The 25,699-nt window shown below is 40.9% G+C and overlaps 1 protein-coding gene across 1 annotated transcript; it reads left to right on the plus strand.

The window, feature by feature from the left end:
• Nucleotides 1–851: 851 nt before the first annotated feature.
• On the plus strand, nucleotides 852–24,978 carry pgm5 (phosphoglucomutase 5). The gene is made up of 11 exons (XM_031856532.1): nucleotides 852–1,563; nucleotides 3,395–3,557; nucleotides 3,732–3,878; nucleotides 3,973–4,098; nucleotides 4,204–4,394; nucleotides 5,424–5,578; nucleotides 13,953–14,068; nucleotides 17,556–17,691; nucleotides 18,368–18,551; nucleotides 22,520–22,657; nucleotides 24,807–24,978. Exons 1-11 carry the CDS (start codon nucleotides 1,306–1,308, stop codon nucleotides 24,894–24,896), a joined length of 1,704 nt encoding a protein of 567 aa, XP_031712392.1. The 5' UTR covers nucleotides 852–1,305; the 3' UTR covers nucleotides 24,897–24,978.
• The last annotated feature ends 721 nt before the right edge of the window (nucleotides 24,979–25,699 follow it).

Consider the following 25,699-nt stretch of genomic DNA (forward strand, 5'->3'; position numbering starts at 1 on the left):
AGCCCACATCCTCCCAGTCAAGTCCATTCACGTCCATATATTTTCTTAGTGATATTTATAAACTATTAAAGAAGTCGACCCATCCTTAAATACCATTCAAAACTTCTCTTTACAATCATTTGACTGGACTTATGGGGGGAAAATAACTTTAAACACATGTTCCAACCAGCAGAGTAGTAAGGATGATATCAGTTCTCTTCAATAGCTAAAAAAAACAAAAACTCGCTGATATGAGATTTGTATGTTTTTTAAAATAAACATCTGCATATATTATAACACATTGAAAGCTCACACATGTAGTTAAAATTGGTAAAGTAATTATAATTTATACAATGACATAAATTATTTAAAAAAACATTAAAACATCTGTTCAGTTAGAATAAAGGTTCTGTGAAACATCATAAGCGCTCTTTTAAATGTATAAGAAAAGTTCAGTTCTTTCTTCAGGCCACAAGGTCGCACTGTTTACCAAATAATGGCGCAGACATAACGCAGACTGCCGCAGCCTTCTGCTGATGGCCTAACCTGCACGTGTAGCAGCAAATAAAAAAATGTACTGTCACTGATTCGATTCCTTTTTGTTTTGCATTAAAAAGCCACACTAACATACTAACACACTAACATAGATCCTGCAAGAGAGCTGAGAGAACTGTAGATCCTGAAACAAGTTTCAAATGAAACATTTAAAGGAGTTTAGTTCAGTGCTGTCATTCCCTCACTTATAAACTCCTAGAAGTGACTACAGTCACGGCTCGCGCCTTCATACCGGGCAGTGTGGACGGCACAGACACGAGCAGTGTCCGGTTGCAGAAAGGGTCCGGACACAATTCCTCCCCGCCATCAGTCAACGGTCTATTTTTGGCCGGAGGCTCAGCTGATTGTGGGCCTTGAAGATTCTGTCCCTCCCTGCTTTTTTTTTTTTCTCTTGTAGTCAGTTGTTCGGGCTTATTAGGAAAAGAGGGAGTTGTCTAACAGCTAGAGGAGAGTTTTGCTGAATGTTACTGAGGGATGCAGCTCTGAAGGGCGTCCACGTACATTGCCGAGGGGCTTTTTTGTCTGGGTGTGTTTTCATCCCTGCGTGGGACTGCTGTCACTGCTCTCCTTCTCCTCGGGCGGGGACACAACGACTGTAACTTCACTTTTACAGGCCCACGAGGTCCATCTTTGTGCCGCTAGTTCGCCACATGACAACAAAGCTGCCGTGACTCTGTGGTCGGAAACCAGCAGAAGCCAAACTTCAGTAACTAACTTCCGTTGGTTTGATCGGCATCCCCCCCCCCCCCGCTGGGTCCCATCAAAAGGAGGATGGAGACGAGCCCCATCCCGGTGGTGACGGTCCAAACCGCCCCCTTCGACGACCAGCGGCCCGGCACCAACGGGCTGCGGAGGAAGACGGCGGTGTTCGAGGGGAAGAAGAACTACCTGCAGAACTACGTCCAGAGCGTGCTGTCCTCCATCGACCTGCGGGACCGACAGGGCTGCACCATGGTGGTGGGCAGCGACGGCCGCTACTTCAGCCGAGCTGCCACCGAGGTGATAGTGCAGATGGCAGCTGCCAATGGGGTAAGAAATAGGGAGGGGGGGTGACCCACAGTCCCGACATAGGCCCACAGAGACAGGGAAGCATTTGTTCCAACATATCAACATACTGGAAACCCTCCCAACTATGCATGAGTCTGACATTTTTGCTTGTTAAAACTAAAAGTGAAATGAATATATGGTAGTATATCTCTAATAGGAGTTGTTGCAAGTAATCAGTTATGAAAGTAAATCCAAATGTGATAGCTGCTTATTGCTGCAATGAAGAAAAAGGGACTTCAACTTAATGAACCTGTTTTACTCAAAGAAGTGCACATTTTGGCTGAAGCCCAGTGGTTCACAACCCCGAGGGTCGCGAGATCATTACCAGAGTAGGAAATATGAAAAAACGAACAAAATGATGCTTTTTTCCCTAATAGTTTCATTTTTCTTGTAAGATAGTGTATAGTTATATGTCTCCGAGTCTTTAAAAGTAAAAAAAGAAATTAAAGTCCGAGAAGTGGAAAATCCCTCTTCTATTGAAGTGCTCTCAACTCATATAGACATGCACCTAAACATTGATTTAAGGGCTGCAACCCATAAGAACAGTGATTAGGTGACCTTTAAGTTATTAGGCTGATAAATGCTGTCAGCAGATTGCTCCACAACTTTTAGAAAACATAGGCTGGTTAGTTGGACTTTGGATTTTTAAATCCCACATATTGCATTGGTCAACGTTTTCTTTAGCATTACAATCACGGCTCACGTTATCACGTTAGCTCATCCTCATACAGACACAACCGCGTCACTTTAGGGAAAAGTAATAATCTGTGGTACTGGCACACACAAACCCGTCCAAAATGCGTGTGAACTCTAAAGTGTCGGCAGCAGATAAATGAGGCAGCTCATGTTAAAACGCTTGCTCTGAGGTCTTTGTGATTGCTTTGGAGAGGATCCAAAGGAAAATCTGAAGGGAATATAATTTGTTTTTGAGATCAGTCTGTTTTTTTTTCTGCTGGCCAAGCCAAGTGTCTCTTGGTGTCGGCCTTATCAGCACTTCCATCCATCCTGCTCTATTTTCCTGCCGACGTATGTCCCCCCCCCCCCCCCCTCTCGCCTTTCCACCTCTCCAGGGCCGAACTTTATGCTTCGGGGATCCCCTGTCATATGGCAATGAAACAAAAGTCAGACAACACTTGCAGATAACCCACCAAGTGCAGGGACTATCTCTCTTACACTATTACTGACTTAAATGTAAACATAGTGGGAAATAATGGATTGCTTTATACATGTTCTATAGCTCATTCATTACACACAATACTATGAAGACTAAATGTACATATCTTAGTGTAGTCCCTCCCTTTCCCTGTCTTTATATACACACATGCAACATGCCGGATGTTGGGAGGATACACTGACGTCGGGAGAATAAATTCCTCTCCAGTGAGGATACTTTTATTTAGAATAGCTGATATGCAGGGGAATTATGGGATGCTGGTGGTATTACCACTTTAAAAGTAGCATACACATTATAAATAGCGAGTGCAGCTCTGTTATTTCGGCACCCTCTTGAGGCAGATCATTTTGCTGTTTTAAAGCTGCCTGTCAGTTAGTCACCTGTAGAATGATGCAGTGCTTTGAGCCCGTGTTGCTTTTAGACCCAGTTGGACAGATGGGCTCTTGAACTTTTTCAGGTCAGCATAGTTTTCTTTTCTTCTATTTTTTGCGTCACAGCGATCTGAAGAAACACTTCCCCTGACAGCAGTTTTTTTCCTGCTTCATTTCATTAGCTTCTTAGAAAACATTATAGCAATAGGTGACTGCCTGGATTGATGTGCAACTGACGTTGCTCCTGTTTAAAATCTGCTCCGTGCAGATCGGTCGTCTGGTAATCGGTCACAACGGCCTCCTGTCCACGCCTGCTGTTTCCTGCATCATCAGGAAGATCAAGGCCATCGGCGGGATCATCCTGACAGCTAGTCACAACCCCGGAGGCCCCGCTGGAGACTTTGGAATCAAGTTCAATGTGGCAAATGGAGGTGAGCACTGACAAAGAGTGCTTGTTTTCTGATTCTCCCAGTTGCTTTTTCAAGTCAAAGGTAGGGGATTGAAACCATCTGTGAAGTCAGGGATCGCTTGTTTTTTCACTGGACAAAAATGACAGTGTTCGGTACGTTTACACATATTCATGTATGTCTTTCTTTGCGTGGTAGGCCCGTCTTCGGACACAGTAATGGAGAGGATCTACCAAGTGAGCCGGACGCTCGAGGAGTATGCAATCTGCCCCGATCTCCGCATTGACCTGTCGAGGCTGGGAAGACAAGAATTTGACCTGGAGAACAAGTTCAAACCTTTCAGAGGTACGACGCTCACTCGCTGTTTTCCTCTTTCCTAAATACATACAAACAAACACATTGCCATCCGGTACTAAGAATCTCTTCTCCGTGTTTCTAGTGGAGATCGTAGACTCAGTTGAGGTGTATCTACAGCTGCTGAGAAGCATCTTTGACTTCAATGCCATTAAAAGTCTTCTCACAGGACCAGATCAGCTCAAGATACACATAGATGCCATGAACGGAGGTCAGACAATTCATCCTCTACCTTACATAGCGCCTGAGCTGTTGTAAATGTTACTGGAGATCAAACTGTTTCTGTCTTTTCTCCTCTCCTCACGTTGTGTTACAGTGATGGGCCCCTATGTACGCAGGATCCTGTGCGATGAGTTGGGAGCTCCTGCTAACTCCGCTGTCAACTGTGTCCCCCTGGAGGACTTTGGTGGTCGACCTCCAGAGCCCAGCCTGACCTACGCCACCTCTCTGGTCGATGCCATGAAAGGAGGGGACTTTGGCTGTGGAGCTGCATTTGATGCAGATGGGGTAAGACGTCTGATTTCTGTCTTAAAACATGCCTGGAGGGGATATTAAACGTTTTTTAATGTCAATTTGAAGCGTTTATATGTCATGTGTCAAATTCACTTTGTTCTCTTGTAGTAGAGGAACACATCCCCAAAAAGGGCTAATAGTTTTCTACCCGAGGTAAAACAAAGTACAACCATGTTTTTTCACAACTGTGAACTATTCCGATTTTTTTAATTTAACTGATTATGACTAATTCTGTGTCATTAGACTCCACCCATAGATACCAGAGAGAGCCTTATTTATTTTTTATTTGTTATTGTTTGCTCATTGATAACAGGAAGACAAGCAACGGGGCTGAATAATTCTGTATCCACGATGATCCAACAAGCAGCTCACTTTTTCCACCATGTCATCCAATAGTCATTTCTACTGCGCACACACACACGCACACACACACACACACACACACACACATATGAACACACCTACACACCCTTGGCTGAGTAAATTAGCTTAGCATCAGGAGAATTATGTCATATCTGCTCTGTTTCTCCCACCAGGATCGCTGTCTTCACAGTCATTAGCACCAGTGGTTGTAATCTTACTGTGTGAAGGTTACTGTTACATAATACCGTAACTAATATCCGCCGAACTTGAAAGAGTGATTGTGATTGTCGGGAAAAAAAAGTTTTTCAATTATTTGTGTCAAACATTTCTCTTTGCAGCAGAACTGCAAATCCAACTTTACTGATGTTTATGGCAACCCAATGGCTATGCTTTGCAACTGTTAGCTGAAAGGATTTACACTCATAATGTATTGAATTCATGTACTATATGCAGAATTATTAGGACAACAAAGAAGTCTGTGAGACATAGAAATAAGCTAGTAGGATAAATTCATTGTTAGTTTTGGTCTCTTCATGGTATGAGTTGACAGTCAGTAAAATATAGAAGATCACCAGCCTTATTCTTTGTCAAGTTTAAGATCACTTTATTACACTAATAAGTAGACTCACTTTCTATGGTATTGTACTGTGCTGTTGTCAGGACCGGTACATGATCCTCGGAGAAAACGGCTTCTTTGTGAACCCAGCAGACTCGGTGGCCATCATGGCTGCCAACCTCTCCACCGTCCCCTACTTCAGACAGCTGGGAGTCAAGGGCTTTGCCAGGAGTATGGCCACCAGCATGGCCCTCGACAGGTACAACACACACTAACGCGCGCGCGCACACACACACACACACACACACACACACACACACACACACACACTCAGTAGATCCAAAGTGTCCAAGGGTAAAAAGGGACAGGAGTAGTCTGATTGATTTGCAGCCTTTAACAGTGCAATCAGACCAATGTTTTGACTCTACTGTGTTTTTATCAGAGTCAAAGTGGAAAAAGACACAAGGCAAAAACACATATATAGTCAACCTAGACCAGGTGTACAATTGTCATTGGATAATTGGTCGAAAAAGGATTTCAAATCTTTTGGGCAATAGATATTTCATCATGTAGGCACCATATGTGCTGCTGCGGTTTACGTTGAGATCTAAGGGGTTTTACCGTCACACCACCTCGACCTCTCTCCACAAACTCCTGCAGCAGCCCAATCTCTGATTAAGACTCGCCCACTATGAATAAGGCTGTGAGATCACATACAAACACCTCCCGACACACACACACACACACACACATTTACTCACTGCCTATAAATATTGTCCGTTATGTAAGACTAGAGGCGAGCAGAGGGTGCTGAGTGAGAGGATGTGATCATCCAGGAGGAGGGATCCCAGCACTGCACCCCAGTGAGGTTTCAGCAGAATGCTGCTCAACGGAGGAAGTGTGTCATTTAATACGATGAGGGAACCAGAAAAGATTCAGTGTTCATGCAATTTTTAGTTTTCTCCATAAAATATCACTTGAGTTCATAAAAACTATTACAAAATATTATGTGAGTGTTTCATTTTAAAAAGGAAACTATTAATTTTTCTTAATTTGCTGTGAAAATCCAATATTGGTCTCCTATCTGAAGAATATAGAAAGAAGAACGCGTGCATGTGCAACTGTGTCTCATAAGAACTGTATTCATATGCAAAGATTTTGCATTATCAAAGTATATTTTTTTGGGGAAAAATATTGATCATTGTCTTTTGCCTATTATATTGTGATTTCACAGTCAGTCGTAACATCAAATTACTGTGATATAGCAGTATGTTGCTGTAGCATTGCTGCTTTGAACTGGGATTTTACAGTAAAATACCCATCAGATAATTCAAGCAGTTTGTCGTAGATTTACAGTATAGTAATCCCACAATGCTTCAGGAAGTTCAAACTAAAGGCAAGGCAAGGCAAGTTTATTTGTATAGCACATTTCAACAACAAGGTAATTCAAAGTGCTTCACATAAAACCATTAAAAGCATCAAAACATAAGGCAAAAGAAAAGTAGATTTAAAAACAATTAAGAACATTCATTGAAACAATAAAAACAGTGTAAGAAATAAAATACAGTAGTAAAATGCAGAAATGCAGGAAATTGATTAATATATTAATTGAATCTGGTTCAATTAAAGGCAGCAGCAAACAGAAAAGTCTTCAATCTTGATTTAAAATGTCCTGGTTAATAGTCCAACTGCATTGATTTCACATTAAAAGTACATGTATTGTGAAATATCACAGTTAAAGCCTGTGAAATTCAGGTAATAATTTACAGTGGTGAACATCAAACTATTTCTCATATTGGTATCGTACACTGAAACATTTAGTAAATCACTGACTCGTTGTATGAGCAGGATTCATGTATATGTGTGTGTGTGTGTGTGTGTGTGCATTATTAGCACTGGCAGACATTAAGGAAGTGACCTCACTGCCGATCCCGATCTCTCTGGGTTTCACAGTTACAAGTGAAGCTTAAATATGTGAAGTAGGATGTTACATCACAGACAGAATTATTGGTAGAGACTCCAACACACACCAACACACACAAACACACACACACACACACACACACACACACACACACTGGCTGAGACCTGAGACACAAATGTCACATGTCCCGCTACAACCTTGAGCAATGGCCCTCTCATACAGCACACACACACACACACACACACACTTACTGTAGATAAAATGGCCTTTTCATCAGTTACGACTAAAAATATCTCCTTCATCTCTCTTTGTCTATTTTCTCAGCATTTGCCTTTTTTGTATTGATAAAAGCCTAAATTTAATTTCCTGGAATCTCGGTTGTGCAATCTCTCGAGAAGTAAAATTACCTTACAGTATGATGTCTATCACAGATAATACCTAAACTACAGATAATATCATGCTCTGGGCTTTCTGAAGAGCTTCGTCAGAATTAAATTACATTATGTAAGATTTTCATTTTTTCCTTGTTAAACCCAATATTCCCCAGCATACTCCAGGGTATGTGGGCTTATGCAAAGCACACTTACCTATTCAATGAGCATTTATCTGATAGTTACTGGTCTTGTAGCAGGACAGCGTCACTTTGTTCAGCTTCCTAACCACCCCTTAAGTTCCTAGTGTAACACCGCTGTCTTTGGAAGCAGAATGTTCATATCTGCATGTCTTCGACAAACTCCAGGAAGTGTCGACGTACTTACCAGTGTGGTGTCAGACCCTGGAGTCGATCCAAGTGTAGGCCTTTTTAGGAGAGCCAGTGGCCCCTGTGTGTGTCTGTATGCAGAGTGTTTAGACTGAGTAGTCCTCCCTGCCGTGTGTTTATGCATAGTCAAGCAAACTGTGTTATAAAAGCCTTGATAAATGTACCGGTTTACGGACTGTATGTAGTTGTGTGTGTCCAGAGGAAATAAGGTCGAACGACAGAGAGAAGCTGGGTTCAGATGGACAGGAGGCCGGAGTTTAAGGTGTAAAATCTCGAGTAGGCTGAGGGTGTCCGTCGGACTGTGTTGTGTCTCTCTGTGCAAATACAACAAGTCAAGGCTGATGCAGAGAGGGAGGGAGGGAGGGGTCGGAGGAAGAGAAGGTGGGGAGGGGAAACTTTGCTAAAGGAAACATCTGCCTCTCTTTTAACCGTTCCAGGGGATGGGAGGATGTAGGGAGAAGAGAGGGCTGAGCTGCTGGTGTGCCCGTTACCAGGATGAAGTCTGACTTGTACTGAATCGTTGATTAGCACGGCGAAGTGGAGTGGTCAAATGTTAAATGCTGTTTGTTATTGTTTGTTATTTCTGTTATGCTGGTTACTAGGATGATCAAGATCAATCAAAAGACTGTATTGTTTCGCACATCTGCCTATGCTTAAGCCCTTGTAAGACATGATATGCTACTACTCCAGAGTGTGCTTTTTATGGATTCATGTTCATAATACGCGCCCATTGAGTATTGTGGTATTTGTATAATATTTTTCATGTGCGTTGCATAATGAGGTGCCCAACAGGGATGTACTGTCGATGTACTTTGCCGAGCAAAGATCCCATCCATGCCCACATTTCTCAAGCAGAGACACCTTTGCTGGGGACCTCCACCGTACGCTACGCAACAAAGACGTGTCAATGTGACCTGAAAGTCACCAACATTGACACAATTGTTTGGGAAGCCCCTGCAAAAGGAAGAAATCCAAAGAGGTCTGCAGACTTTCAAAGAACAGCAGGGGATAGGATGAGGAACTGCAGAGGTGCAAGAAGCCCATTTGAATGACCAGCCATCCCCTAAACCTGCGACAGTGACAGAAGGACCGCCACTCCCGTGTGGGACTTTAAAGTCAAGAGGCTCTACTCCAGCACCCCAGTGGGCAACCAAGAGCTCTCATCCAATGTTTCCACGGGACTTAAGGATCTGTCTAACATGGTGGAGAATTAGATAAACAAACCAAGAAATGATAAACTCGATAGATTGGCACAGATGAGAGTCATTTTGGCCTGATTTGGCATCAATGTGTCATTGTGCTATTATAGAGCACTGGTTACCAACTATTTTTGTCTAACAAACCAAACAAGAACCCTTCAGCAACACCACCAGTTATGTTCCATATACAGTATGTTCATTTAAATTGACTTTATGCTAGGTGTTTTTTAGAAGTTTGTATTTGGACTACTAATACTACTACTACTACTACTCTTAATCGTAACCCATGTTGTAAAGATGTTTCAAACTGAGAAGTGTGTCCTGAGCAGTCCGCATGATCCCAACCAGACCATACCAGTGTTTTGGTAGGGCTGGACTTGTGTCCCAATGTTAAGTTGCCACGGTTTAGTTTATTTGTAGAGCTGAAAATCTGAGCAATGCTAAAAATATAAACCTACTTAGAAAAAATGTGAAATCCTGTCATCTTGCTCACATTTTGTAATATGCACCAATATTTTGATAGGAAGCAAGCTGCAGAAGGTAGCCAACTTAAACATTAACCCAACAAGCACATTCCTCCCCCTGATAAAATATTATTAGATGAAACATTTATATTTTTGACACGGTTTTGAAAAAAGCCCAGAAAACAGTTTTGAAACACTGTCAGAAAGGTATTTTGATCACGCAAAACAATGTAAGTAACAGCCATGACCATTTACAGAAATCATCTCAACTTTCATTTAAGTTCTTCACTTTCTAGGATTTTCAGTGTTGGCCACCATGGCAACATCTTCAGGGTATTCATTTCATTTCTTTTAATGTGTAGTCCAGTGAGGGTTCCTGGTTCAGGTCAAGAAGAATATTTCAAGCCCAAGTAAAGCTCCAGCATGCTGCACTTTTTGTCTGAATGCCAGCCTAAAGCTTTTAAGTTCAGGGTGAGCTCTCTTCAGAGGGGGGAGGTGAGGAGAGAGAGGCCACTGGAAGCTATGTTTGGTGAAATATCAAGCCAAGGCCAAAAGCTGGCAATATTTCACTCCACAGATTCTTCATACCTCACATTACTCCGTTCTATATCCTGATACATACAAGATAGAGATGGAGAGAAAACAAAGGAGATATTGGTTGATAAGTGTGTACACGTGTGTATTTATTATCTGTGAAGTCATACTGTAGGTGTGTGTGCATGTGTGTGTGGTGTGAGTTTGTAATCCTGAGCTTTGAGCCCAGAGAGTGAGGATGATGTTAATGAAACCTCTGTCTGCTCCTTCACCTTATGGGGGCAAAGCATCATTCTCATGACAGACCTTTTTCTATCTCTGTTCAATTTCATTTCATCAGACTGACAGGAGAGGTCTTGCAGAAAGTTTTTTTTTTTGGTCATAGTAGTAGTAGTATCTCTCACTGCAGTGGTTTTGATTTGATTTATGGATAAAGAAGACAGAACAATCCAAGGGATGACATGTAATGTTTGAACCCTTCTTTCCGACGTGGTCCCTGATGTCATAGAAAACAGGACAGACAATTACACATAACATGCACAGAAGCAACAAAACCAAGGACATCCTACGAATGAAAAACAACAGAAATTAACGTAACAAGGAGCTTTTTTATGCAATACGGAAACTTAAGTTTAAGGCGTAAGGCAGTCTTTGATAGTGCTCTCCCATCATGAAGAGAAATGCATCAGGCATCTTACAAGATCTCTGTAAGTTAAAGCCAGATGAGTTTAAAGATAAAAGCAAGCTCATTTAGTGTCAGAATCATCATGATCTTCACCCAACATGAGACTTACTTGTCAAAAATGAACAAAAATACTGTACAGAAACTGATGTACGCCACTTGAATAGATAAATACATGTTTAAAACCTTTTTAAATTCACTTTGTATTATAACCATTTTGATTTGGCACATTTATTGACAATGATGGTGATGTTCTACTAGTGTGAGAAAATGGACATCAACAGACTTTAAAGCCTTACAGTTGAGAGGTCACACCTACACACGGGGGGGATTACAGCCCTAAATAGAAACCTTCCAAGTTTATTCCTCGTGTCTGCCAGCATTTTTTTGTTTTGGCAAAGCCTGTGAAGAGAAAGGCAGAACCCTCTGAGCCTGGCTGGCCTGAAACAGTGTACTGTATCTCAATAAATGTGCTTGTGTTTGAGTATGATTGGATGCATTTGCCTCCATTTCATTTCCAAAGGAAGCTTATTCTGGTGGATCTAAAACCAGACAATAACGTGTGTTTGAGTGTGTTAATGCTGTTGTTCAGTTCAATCCTCAAACTTGAGTAAACAGGATTTTCTCACACTGTTTGGTCCCTACACTTTTGCAACACAAATGGAGCACTGGTGGGGTCAGTTTCAGTGCTTATGTTGGTCGTGTACGTGCCGTTTGAAACGTCAAAGGCTCATCAGGCCAGAGTTTCTGTTTTCCTTTAGGAATGCCAGGCTTTCTGTTCTAGCTCTCGCTTCCCCAGAGGGGAATACAGTTGGTTACTCTTATTTGGTACTTTATCCCATTCTCATGTAAACAACTGTGCCGGGCACTGATAAGTTTATTTATGTGCATGATGATAGTGTGGATGTGTACGACCACTTAAAAAACCCTGAAACCCACCCACATCCGCATATATATATTGCACTGTGAATTCCAACAGCATCCAACAGTTAAGCATTTGAGATTGGCAGCTCTACATGTTTGTTTCTTAGGGAGCAACAACTGTTTTGTTGCGTTGAATATTTCTTCCAGCCATTCTTAGCTGAGTCCTGGGAATATTGTGTTTACATTTCGCGGCAGTTACTGAGGAGGTGGGGATGATGTGGTTGAGGAGTGATGCGTGGGGATTGGGGAGGACACTGAGCAGTCATCTTTGTTGCAGACTAAATATCAATGCAAGCAGGCTTAGAATGGTAACTTTCATAATACAATATTATAGAGATTGCCCACCCTCTCACATGTTTCACAGACTCAATAGACTTCCTCATGCAGAGTGTGTTTAATCACTTTTTCTGAAAAGATGAAACATTTTAGTTTGGTTCTTTGTCCATAATCTAAGCTGCATCGGCATCTATTACGACACTGAACAATACAAATATAAGAGCCTCATATTAATAATGATAAAGCAATGGTTATTTTGCTAGCATTCAGCAGTCAAAATACTGTTTCAATGCTTTTTTCCCCACACTGTCAGGAAGATAATTTCTTGTTGAGAATTTAAAAAAGCCTTAACCTAAAAACAGTTACATTTAAACTTGCATTAAGTGATTGTTTGGCCAATCCTGGGCGGCAGTAATAAGCAACACAAAAACAACACAAACATATCACCTTTATCCAGTTGGCGTGATGAATTTCTCCGTTATGATGATGAATACTCACTTCTTTTATAGCTCCTGAGGAAAATATCCGGCTCTTAATAGCTGCTAAATGCTCCGCTATGTTCACCGGCTAGTCGATAACTTAGTCTGACCTGCTGTTTGGTGCTGAGTAGATAGCGTGCAGTGGGTTTATCAGAGCTTCTTTTGCGGAGAACAGCTGCATGCTGCTGCTGGAAACTATGCTATGAGAGCGTTAAGAGTGAACCAAAATAAGTTGCGCGTCGTAAACTGAAAACAATGACGTGAAAGTTGCTGAAATGCTCCGTAGAGCTGAGGGAGACTGCAGAGTTGGGCCATAACACGCTGTGTGGGTTCAACACTACGTGAGACTCCTTTCACATTCAAGAGGTCATTTGAACTATTCTCATTAGAAAAATGTTGATTAAAAAGCATCCTTTAAAATAAGGGTTAGTCCACCGTGTATACTTTGTGCACGTAGCTGTAGAATGTGAACTCTCCCAAAGGTCAGTGAAACCTCCAGATTCCAGAAACAACAATTAGGACATGGCCTTGGTGTCTTTAACTATAGCTACGACCTTGCCCGCGACACTGCTTGGACACTGTGCCAATGGCTGACCCACATGTTGTTGCTGAATGTAAATTGTCATGGTTATAAGGATTATTGTGAGTTTAGTTCAGAAAACCCAATGAAAAGCTTTTTAGTTGATGCAAGTGGAACAGAGGCCCGCTAGAAGAGGAGGTGGGACTTTAACTCCATGTCAAAGTGAGAAGATCTGATTCTTTTAATTGCTGCTGATTTTGTTTATTATTTGATATTGTGTTATTTTAATTTCAATTTATCCAAACGTGTCAACCCTCTTCTCAAAATGTACTGCTTTGTATCATGTTACAGTAGCTCCATTGTATTCAGCCAAATACTTCTCTGTATATTTGCACTGACAAGTTTTATTAGACTTTCTCTTTGCCCTTTTCCCCTCTCGTCTGATTCTTTGTGATGTCTCTCCTCCCACATATTGCAATGTGTTCACCTTTATCCGTCCCCAGGACCCAAACATACAGATATACACACTAACATATAAACTCTCTCCCCCCCCCCCCCCCACACACACACACACACACACTGCCTCTGCTTCTCTCCCCATGCGAGTATATGGCTCAGGTTCAAAGCAAACATCGGCTAAAAGGTTAACTCACTTTATTCTTGCTGCCTTTGCCTTATTAAGTTATTGGATGAGCTGGTGGCAGATTACACTTGTCATACAACATTTGGTTTGCTTTATTTCAAAAGGTCAGAGGATTGTTTGTATCTCTGTATCAGAACTGAGAAAGGCTGGCGTTAGATATTAGAGATGAATACATTGTGTGTTTATGAGCATAAAGTACTAGCTTTGTTTCTCTCCGTATGTTCGTAGGGTTGCCAAAGCCATGAAACTGACGCTGTATGAGACTCCCACGGGCTGGAGGTACTTCGGGAACCTGATGGATTCTGGGCGTTGTTCCCTCTGCGGGGAGGAGAGCTTTGGGACAGGTACGATCTCTTCTGCTACGGCCCACTCACTCACAATCCAAAAAACACACTCCACTCATAAAGACAATGCTCAAAGTCATCGGAACAGAAATCCGACGACTACAGACACAAAGCAGGAGTAGCCTTTTAGCGTGTGAGGAGAAGGTCACTGATTCAAATCCCTGGACCTGTTTGGAAAATGTGAGCGGGTGTGCGACTGAGAAATCCCCTCCCCTCAGCAGCAACTTTTGTTGAGGTTTCTGCGAACAAGGCCATCGCTAGAAGACTGCACTGGCCCGCTGCTGCTAACTGTTAGGGGCTTGCTGAAATATAAGTGTGGTCAGTCAATTTTCTCTCTAAATTAAAGGGAAATTGCAGTTTATAGCAATCTTTGATATTAGTTATGATAATACTTTAATCAGTTATTTCAGCAACTTGGGAATACCAGTGACATCACTATAATGACGTCCAACGGACAAAGAAACATAAGCGGTCGGACATTCGGACAGTCTGTAACTGGATGTTGTGATGGCTGCGTTGGTAGGTACGTTTAAGAGACTGTGAGACCAGAAAGCCTGGTCTGAAGTAGATCCATGGGTTTAAAAGCTTATCAGATTCCAAAATACTGCACAGCAGTTTGAATAAAGACAGGATTTTACAACTCTGGAAAGTTATTAAAGTGGAAATCATTTTATCCTTCAGGAATGTGCCCAACACGGTGCATTGCCTAATGATGTTGAATTGCTTTGCTGGAAGGGTTGAGCCAGGTTCAACTTTTTGTGATAGCACTTTGTCACAGCACACCTGCAGCGGCAACGTGGTCTCAATGAAATGAATGTGGGTTTGTGTTTTTTTATGCAGTACTAATATCTGTCTCAACAGCCAGATTTTCGAAACCACTTTATTTTGAGGTGAAGCTGAAAGGAGAGCACAGATGAAATGTCGGTAATAAAAACATTGAGCTCCCGTCCATTTTATTTATATATCCTCAAATCACAAATTGCACACCATATGACACCCACTACCCTCAGGTCAAAGTTGAACCAGAAAGTGGTGCTGTAAACCGCGATGTTTACAAAGATCTCTCTGTGTAATCATTTTAATACTTCAACTGTTTACTTTTGTTTTATCCTCAAAATAAGTTTGACTAACCCGAGGGGTTGTTTGAAACCTGCATCATCGTCCCCATTCCCCTCTTTTCCACACACTCAGCAGCCTGTTCCAGGTCTAGGGTTATAAGCAGTGCATCCTCGCTGCCTGTAGCTCCAGTCAGAGTCGTGTAATGGATGTGAGGGCTGTGACCCTGACTGCATGTGTAAATAATCCCCATTCTTCTGCTATAAAAGGAGACGGGGCTCCCTGAATGGCTGCAACATGAAGACAGGATTCCAGTGGCAACTTCTGTGAATGTAGATGCAGACATACACGTTCAGAAATTATAAACAACGTGCATGCACACATAATACACGCACCTATGCTCTTGCCCTCCCCACTTCTATCTGTTTACAGCTGTTTTAATTTCACTTTTATCTTTTCTCTTCTCTTTGACATTCCTTCTTCATTCATGCTTTTAATTGGAGATGATATCTAGCTCTAAAAACCAGGGGAACAAGGAAGAACAAGCTCTATAGGTGAGAAGAAAAATGGTAGTAGGTATGAACAGGATTGAAGAAAAGCTGGAAAGAAGGGGGGGCGAGTTGGGAGAGTCTAAATATGAGAAGTATTGACGAGGAAGAAAAGAAATGGAAGGAGCAGAGAACACGGAGGACTACTGGAGCTTGCTCGTTGTCTACCCATGTAAGGCCAAAAGCTCAGAGAGAGTCCTGAGTAGTAAATCATCAGAGCTGTACACCACTCCTGCTCTTTACTGACTCTCATACACTTATTCAGACAAACACAGCATGAACTATTTTTTGCAAGTCTAAATTTTGCCAGTTCTGTCAAACTTTGCTGCGTAAGTTTTGGAGGTTTTGTGATTGTTGCCAGCTTCAGGATTTTAAAATGGTAATTCACACGACATACAGTTTAAGGCCAATTGAAAAGACAATAGCAACATACAAAAGATTTGACCACTAAAATCAGTCTCCCCCAAAACATTGGGATATCTACAGCTCTGACTTTAGGGCTTCCTTGTTGCAGCATTACACCGTTTATTAAGCTTTATTGTAACTTTATTTTAACAAGACTAACACTACAGAGAAAATATTCGACAGTGTCGTAGGAAAGTTCTGTTCGTTCTTTGGTGGTATGAAGATTAGATTAGCAAATTCTACTCTGTCTCGCTCTGTGTCAGAGAGTGAGACAAAAGTAGACAGACAGTGAGACAGGGATTAAATAACGACAACTGTCAGTTTCCTAACAGCTGTATACCACTAGAGCTGGACCTAGAGCAAGGAAGTACACTTCTTGTTGTCAGTGTTCTGTGGAGAAAACAAAAGCGAAGAATTGTTTATGCTATAAAACAGACGTAATGATACCTTCATGTCCTTCTCGTAAAATAAATGTGCATGTAGCTTAAAATGACACCCAACCGCTGAGTTTGTTTTTCTGCTTCAAGCTCTGCCGTGGAAACATTACTAACATATTCAATCTTATTAAAATGTCAAAGTGCCCCCTTAGCAGATACCTTTACTGTGCAGCTGTTTTCGATACCAGAGTGATTACTCCCCAGTGAAGGAGGCTGATCGAGGGTGTGAACTACTCCTCTGTTGGTGTGTGTGTGTGTGTGTGTGTACGTGTATGTGTATGTGTGTGTGTGTGTGTGTGTGTGTGTGTGTGTGTGTGTGTGTGTGTGTAGGCGTGTGTGTTTTAGGGTGGGCAGCAGGAGACATGTTTTTTTGTGTGGGGATGTTCTTCACCAAGCCCAAGCACTCTCCCTGACCTGTTATTACATCGGGTTGAGTTGAATACTAAGTTAAAATTCAACTACTATTTTACATTTGGTTGTTGTAAATTGTTGGATTACTACACCATTGTCTCAACAAAACACGATAAGATTCCAAACCTGTAATTGGAGCTCTCAGTAATTAGTGAAATTGGCAAAGAAGGTTTTTACCAGTTTTCGATACCACACTAATAACTTGTTAAGTATGGAGCTAGAGCCAGGAGATGGCCAGCTTAGCATAAAGACGGGAAACAGTGGGGAAGCAGCTAGCTTGGCTCTGTACAAAGGAAAAAAACAATTAGTAGCCTACCAGCCTCTAAAGCTCACTAACTACTGTAATGCATCTTTGTGCTCAGCTAAGCTACCATGTTCTCATAATTACTGAAAATGTATATTTTGAATGTCTTGTTAATTCGGCACATTATCTGTTCTGGATGTCTGTCTGTATATTATTGAAATACATATTGAAGTCAAAAAGTGACTTTGGTTTTAGCTTTAGCTAAGGCTAGCCCTGGCTATCTCACCGTCTAGCTTTTGTGTTTGCGTCCTGACTGAATTTCCGCAAAGCATAAGAAGTTTATTAAGAGTTGTGGTATTTTGTTTTTTTTTTAATTTCTCCTCCAGGTTCAGACCATATTCGTGAGAAAGATGGTCTCTGGTCGGTGTTGGTGTGGTTGTCCATCATAGCCACCAGGAAGCAGGGTGTGGAGCAGATCGTCAGAGAACACTGGGCCAAGTTTGGACGTAACTACTTCTGCAGGTAATCAGCTAAATAAGTTCTCTGAATATGGAGCTGTGCTTTCATAATGAATTCAGTCAGTGATTTATTTATTATTACCCGATATTTATTGGTCTATCTACATTGTTACTTTCCTTGTTTGAATCATTATTGAATTCATCTCAATCAACAAGCCCTTAGATTGACTTTGCTTTTCCCAAAAGTCTCAATCCTTTGTATCCCTACCAAAGCCAAATATGTCTCCAAGGCTTCACCTTCGTCCATTTCTCTTCCAGTCCTCCTCACTGGTTGTCAGTTGTTCTTATTTTAACCTCTCCCATGTGACAGGCAGAGATAGTTCCTGCAGTCAATGTTCCCACTGACAGTTGCTGCAGCTTTTCATGTTCCCACAGAGAGCGTTCCTAATTTGATGTAGATTTCCCACAACATGAAGATGGAGAGGCCATACAGGAGAGGCCAAGGACCAGATCCCAAAACAGTTCGCAAAACACAAATATCTGTCATCATTTTGAGGAAAATCAATAAATCACCCTGATAACTCTAGCAGTTTAGGGCCATTTTAAGTAAAAGCAATGCTGTAAAAATGTATGTTTATCTGAGACAAATTGTTTTCCTGAAAGATTTCCCTTTTCTGTGTATGGTGGGCGTGTAAGTGTTCTACTAAGCATCTATGTGTTTGTGTGTTGGTTCTTGTCAGGTTTGACTACGAAGGCCTGGAACCACGCGCAGCCTTTTACCTGATGAGGGATCTGGAGTCAGTAATCACAGACAAAGCATTCACCAGCCAGAAGTTTGCCGTGGGAGACCACATATACAGCGTGGAGAGGGCCGACAACTTCGAGTACATCGACCCTGTGGATGGAACAGTGGCTCGAAACCAGGTCAGTCTGGGATAAGAGAGGGAAGATAGAACATGGAAAAGAAATAAATCCAATGAAATTAGACAAGTGGAAAAGGAGTATTACTTTCATAATACATACAGTACAGATAAACATAACAGTCATATTATAGCTGCTTAACGTCACTAATAATTTAGCTATATTTGTAGATATCTTTCTAATATTTGAGCTAGAACTGAAAATCTAGATCTACTTACAGTATGTCTTTTTTTCTTTATGTAGAAAAGTTTAAAAAAAATATGATGTATAAATATTATGCATTTTGGCTGTATACCTGCTTATCCTGATAGAAATGTCTCACCCTCTGTGTGATGGTTACCATTAAATAGCATGCAACTACATAAACATGTCTCAAGTGTATTGTTCTGGTAGCATATGCCACTCGTGCAATGTTTCTGGCTCTGGTCCATATTTGGACAGATACGAAAGGCCCTGTTAAGATTCAAAAAGAGTTGACCAGTGTGGTGCTGTATCATATATTATCAAATATATTGCATAGTATGGCTACCCAACGGCCAAAATAAAATAAAAAAAAGTAACAGGCACATTCTTTACTTTGCTGGCGCTATATTCAAACCAGAGATTTGTTGTATTTGTAAGCATCTGGCTTAAGATGCAGTTTGTTAGGTCCTATTTTTTTCACTGACCCAAGACCTGTAGCAATTTAGATCAACCAACTGGAAAATGAGGTGGATCCGAAAATGTGTTTCAAATCAGGTCGTTCAGTTGTCATGGGGTCATGAAAGCATCTTAAACATGCACACACACTCACACTAACACCTTCTCTGTGCTCCCTTTCAAACACTCACTCGTCAGCCTTTTGTGAGCTAGACCACCCACTAAGCTTCAATGTTGTCTCATTAGAGAGGTTCCATGTTTGGACATGATAGTATATCATTAATTTCAAACCATAAACATATGCATACACACATAACAACAGCACGCACACACACACACACACACACACACACACACTCTCGGTCATATACCCTCCTCTCTCCCTCCCTTTCACATTCTGTGAAGTTTACCCAGCTGACTCCCTCTGTTCTGCCCAGAAATGTGTGGAAACTCATTCCTGGCGTCGACACTTCTTAGCCTCTACCCCGCCTAACATCAGATACACACACACACACAAACACACACACACGCACACACACACACTGTGCACTTTGGTGTAAGCACTGTCAGTTGTCCCGTGTATAAGTGTGAACACATGCATACTCTTGCATGGCCACATGTTCACACTTGTGTTTGCCAGCAAGGTAGTACCTGCAATTCGTCCGTCAACTTCCCCTTATGTACCTTCACAGCAATAAAGGTCTCACTGTCCCGCTGTGATTACTTATCTGTGTTACCATGGTTACAGCAGCTCCACAGCTAGTTAATCAGTCACCCCAAAATGTGATTTAACCTCAGTGGCAAATCCTCAGCATCCCAGTCACCCCAGTGTGTGTTATTACAGTACAGCAAACATTCCTGCCAGGACAGAATTATATCAGCTGTCGTCTCACTTGCAGTCTCTCCACTGCAAGTGTGTTTAAAGGGGGGGACAAGTTGGCACATAAACACACACACACACACACACACACACACACACACACACACACACACACACACACACTCACACAAGACAAAGCATGGGGGATTTACACAGCAGTGGAATGGCAGCCTTTTGTAGTCGACTACTGAACTAATTCTGCATTGTCTGCATATCAGACAGATAGATAGTGGATAAATATAAATCATTGCCATAGAACCTACATAATACCTAAATGCAGATACTGCACTATTGCAGATACTGCACTTTTGGAAAATTTGAGAAGGCCTATATACCAACAAAATGTGTTTTTTTTTTCAGTAAAAGTCAGAAATATTTGGTTTTGCTCATTTACAGTTGTGGAAGTTAAGCGTGTCTGTCTGTATACTATTGATATTCATATTGAAATCAATACAAAACGAACAAATAAATATGTGAATAAAAAGGAAGCGATTAGCTACACAAACTCACTTAAATTTCACCAGAGTCAGAGGCTGATTTGGCAATTACTGCGATCTGCTAATTAAGCTAGCTACACTTAGCACGAGTTTAGCTGTGTTTTTTGTAAATGACTATGGCTTCATTAGTTAATAACTGAATCAACAAACTGAATTACCATTTTCAGTCGATGAAACTTTTTATATATTCAATATACAGATAACAGCTAAGGAAAATGGACAAGTAAATGTAGTTTTAGCTTTAGCTAAGGCTAGCCCTGGCTTTCTCACCAGCTAGCTATATCGTTCTTGCGAGCTATGTAACATTAGCTAGCTAGCTAGAGTTCAGAGGTTTGGCTTTTACCTCAAATTTGTATATAGAATGTTTACATTTCTATGCTATAATATTTTGTATCTATTAAAACAGATGTCAAGTTCAGGTCATCACTCAATTTTGGCCAGAAATGTACTGCATTTTGCCTTTGTATAACTAAATAGATAGACAGAAACAGACATACACACACTGTGGTTGGTATGCGATCCCACTCAGGGCCTCTGAACTTTGCAGCGGACATTGTTTTTAACAGGCATTAGTCAGCCTCCTGATAACTGCTTCTCTATTGTTAGAGATGAGCTGACACACTCACAAATAGAAAGACAGGCAGGCAGACGGAAGGACATCTTTCATTATCACTGTCTCTCCTCACCTGGACTCTGACATGGTACACAGCTAAACTCATTATGAGGAGGGCTTTACTTTACTTTTATTAAGACTGTCTATAAACTATGAAGCTGAGTCACAGTTTGAAGAGGAGTAAATTGGTCTGTGATGGGGTCACTGTCATACTGGGGCAGTACGCCCACTTGACTTTCTACTCCTATAATAGTTTGTTAAACTCTTCTGTACTATACTAAGAATAAACTACACATCATTTGTCAATATCAAGACGCATGTAGCAGCCTACTTTTTTTAGCCCTTATGATGATTTGAATGGTTTGACAGCACTACCTTGGACAATTACTCTCAGTCAAGTTGATCAGATCCTCCTGTAAAAAGTGTCTATTAGGTGTGTTTTGTTAGAACCATTGGGACATTTTACTTATTCGTGCTCTTTGCTTTTTCTCAAAACACATTGCTGTCTTTTCCCTGAGCTTGTTTTTTGCTCCAGTGGGATAAGGGAAGAGGCACTGTGGAATTTAGGACAGATAAAAGCCATCACACATCCATTAGTCAAAGAGTCTTATCTTGCTTACGTCAGCTAGCAAGAGTTGTGGTTGGTTACCCCAATGCAACAATATCCTGTTTGTCTTGAAAATGTAGATGTTGAGTTCACAGAGTTAACAGTAAGCTTCTACTGTTAAGTCTCTGAACTTAACCTCAACTGTAGAATTGTTCTCCGGTGTCAGAATTTTAGGGAAACTGTGTAAATACAACGTCTATGAGGTGCTAAACCAACTCAATGTGGGGCTGTAGTTTATAAAGTTCCTTGGGCTTACACTGAACACTAGTAGTAGTTATGACCTTACATAACATAAAGACATTACTATGGGTAAACAAGGTCCTAGTTGAACGCAGTCCCAACAAATCACATAATGACATCTAGTGGACGGTTGTAGTTACTGCACATTTAAGAATTATTCTCTTTACTGACTCGTTAACCATTTTTCCTGTTTTATATTAACAGTATTGCCAATTTACATCATTGAACAATTCTGAATAATCATATTTGAATTGTAGGAGTGTATACACTTTCAATACGTCTGATACTAAAAGATTTGTACGGTGTGATTTTAATTAATATGTAGAATTAGGTTCTACGTGTAGTTTAGTATGCAGTGCTAATAGGATTCTGTTAGACAATGGCCATTCCAACCCATTAGTCATTGTGATAATTTATCAAGCAGATGTACCATGCGCTGAATACAAAAACAAACAAAACAATTGACAATGTGAACATTGGTTTGTATATTTCTAGGGTTTAAGGATCGTCTTCACTGATGCGTCCCGCCTAGTGTTTCGGATGAGCGGGAGCGGTGGAGGGACGGGTGCCACCATCCGCATTTACGCCGAGAGCTTCGAGAGAGACCCCGAGAGACACAACAGAGAGACACAGGTACGGAGACAGTGGGATGGTGTGTCTGATCTGTGTCGGTGTCTGTTTGTTTGTGCACATAAAGGCTTTGTCGCCTTACAATGGCACGAGCTAAGATCACTCATCCAAAATCAGTCTTTTGATATGCAGTATTCTGGCATTCCAGTCCCCATTAAACAGATAATATCAAATCTTTATTGAATGATATGAGACGGTTGCAGAAGTCATGCATTATGATGACAGTGCTCTTGTCAGTATATATTATGTTCTGTAGACTGTAGAGACCTAATATAATATACATATAATAGATTCACAATTGGCACACCATTCTTTGAGTGATGGGATACATTTCCGATTCCGATTACTAAATATTTAAAACTACATGAATGAAAACTACCACACACAACCAATCATCTCGCCTGTTTTTGTTCAGCTGGCATCATTTTTGCATGAAGTTGCCTTTTTCCTTCCTTCGTGCTATTCATTTCCATCACCGCTTCTTTTGTGTTCACCACCCCAGAAGCCACTTGAGTTGAAGTGTAATGTTGATCGGTGGTTCGTATTGAATCGAACAACAACAAGAAATTTCACGAATGGTTGCAGAAACAGCCTAAGCTGTGAAACGCCTGCTAATTGACCTGTAGACTTTGGAGTGATTAGAAACACTAGCTTCTTGTGTGGTTATGGATGTTGGGATAGGTAGTGTACTTTAACCATACGCAGGGGTTGTAAAGCTGCAGTCGTGATGGTGAGACAGCCTCATTTAGTAGGTTTGGCCACCTAACCGTACAGCTTCATCCAACAATCTGTGCTTACTGAGGTTAATGACCCCACTTTGTGCCCTTCTGTCTACAAGCCATAAGACAACCAATGACTTCTCCTCAGCTTGCATCAAAATGCTAACTGGAGCATGAAAGTTTGCATTTGAGCATTACCATAATTCAAACTTAATTCAGGTGTAAGAATGTAAAACATATGGGACAGCATACACATCATCAAACTCGTCTTCTACTATAATCTGATTTAACTTCAAAGTGATACCACAAAGTCAAATTTCAAATCCCCAACTTCTAATCTCGGGAAAAGTGAATCCATTCATCAAGTATGGACCACCTATTGATGAGTTACACACAAACACACCGGAACGGTTTTAGTTGCATCATTTCAGTCAGTGAAATGTATTTGTTTAATCCTGTCATTACATTTCCCTCATCCGCGTTGTGTGACCTACACGTAACCCTTGGACAATCCGTCATTAATGTTAGATCATAAATTAAATTCCTAATCCTTCTGCCCCTTACCCTACTATATGGTATACCAAATGGTGTGTGTAAGTGTGTGTGTTGTATTCCATCACACAACCCTGTGAAATGAAGGGTCAAAAACAACATAACACAGAACTCCTGAGTCATATCATAGCATTCTTGAGCAATATTAGTGACATGTGCAGTGCGGCCAGTTATTTTAAGATGTTTTTAAGAAGGTTTTAAATGTTTCAAGATATTTAGCTGCATGTAGCTCAGGTTATACACCTGTCATGAGGAAACTCATGTCCTCATAGCTAATGTCTTTATTACCCCACCATCCCAAAAATGTTCGAATTAATCATCTCTAGCAAGTAACAAGAACTGGTGGACAAACAAGGCGAATGCCTCTTGACGTGCTAGTTGAAACAGTTTTCATAGGGCAAAGTCAAAGGAAGTTATCTGCTGTGGAATCTGTTTAGCTATCGGTTTATCTGCACCGTGTTTTTAGGCCCCAAACTCACATGATGTCTACCACGTATGTGCTGTGTTGCACAACAAAACAAAAAGACACGGTCTGCTTGAACCACTGTAATTTAATGTGAGAGCCTCAGTGTTAAGACCAATGCTCTCATAATCTCCTAGTTATGTGTATTTAAGCTGTGCTATACGGATGCTTATAACAACCCCAAAACTATATATATATAGTTTATATATAGCAGCTAGATAAATAACAGTATAGATAACAGATAAATAATAATACATTTTTTTTATTTTTTATTTATTTGATATGGCCATCACAGTGGCATTAGAACTGTAACATATATTTATGCACAAGGACCAGATGCACTGTGTTTAGTGTTTTTTTTACAACACCTGTCCACAGGAGTCCTCTTTATCATTGCTGAACATGTTCTTCACTGCAGGTGGTGCTGGGTCCTCTCATCGCCATCGCACTGAAGATCTCCAACGTCCATGAGAGGACAGGGCGCCGCGGCCCTAACGTCATCACATGAGCCACCAGGAAAACACACATCCACATGCACGCACGCACATGCATCTGCTCACACATACAAACAAATAATAATTTCCGTACTTATTATTTGCCATTTTAAAAAAATCCTTTCTCTGTAGCTTCACTGTCATTTTTTTTCTTTTTTCTTCAGATGACGACTACACTGAGGGTGCTTATCTCTCAAACAGAAAGCACAGTGTTCTCCTTTTTGTTTATTGACCGCTATCATCTGTCAGCTATCGAAAACGTAGACTATTTAGTGTCCACACCATGCAGGCTATTTCATTTTTGCCATGAATAAATAATGGAAAAGACAGCAAACCTATTATGAATGTGCAGACTGACTATTAATGTGTGTGGCTTGCAGTTATAAAGACTTATTGACTAAGGGAGCCTGAGATATTTTTTATTCACCGTGCTGTTTTTGTACAACAGTGCAGTGTTTGCTTGTCATATTGCTTGTACCTGTCCTCTCATACATGTTCATTTTTCAACCATTTAATGCAGAAGTTATCAAACTTTTGTCGAAGTATAAAATACAACAGGCGTTGCATCACAACTAATATAATAAGAAGAATAATTGACTTACAGTTAGTTTATGTTTGATATGAAATTTATGTTAATGCATATCTTGCTATGAATAGTGGGAATTTGTCAGACTTGTGTTTACTACCTAGGGAGAGGTTTTCAAAATGTAAAATAAAATAGCAAACGAGACCACAGGTAATGAAAAATAAAATACATATTTTAGATTTGTTTGCTAATCTGGGTTTTGCTTTAATTTGTCACTTAAGGCCTTTAGGA

This window comes from Anarrhichthys ocellatus, unplaced genomic scaffold (assembly GCF_004355925.1).
Source record: "Anarrhichthys ocellatus isolate YVR2014 unplaced genomic scaffold, GSC_Weel_1.0 scaffold17, whole genome shotgun sequence".
In the NCBI taxonomy this organism is placed as follows: domain Eukaryota; kingdom Metazoa; phylum Chordata; class Actinopteri; order Perciformes; family Anarhichadidae; genus Anarrhichthys; species Anarrhichthys ocellatus.

Excerpts from the sequence above, each read along its gene's own strand:
- pgm5 (XM_031856532.1), top strand. The coding sequence starts at position 1,306 with ATGGAGACGAGCCCCATCCCGGTGGTGACGGTCCAAACCGCCCCCTTC. Across the intron at positions 3,879-3,972 it reads CAAGTTCAAACCTTTCAGAG|TGGAGATCGTAGACTCAGTT; the intron begins GTACGACGCTCA and ends CCGTGTTTCTAG. Across the intron at positions 5,579-13,952 it reads ACCAGCATGGCCCTCGACAG|GGTTGCCAAAGCCATGAAAC; the intron begins GTACAACACACA and ends GTATGTTCGTAG.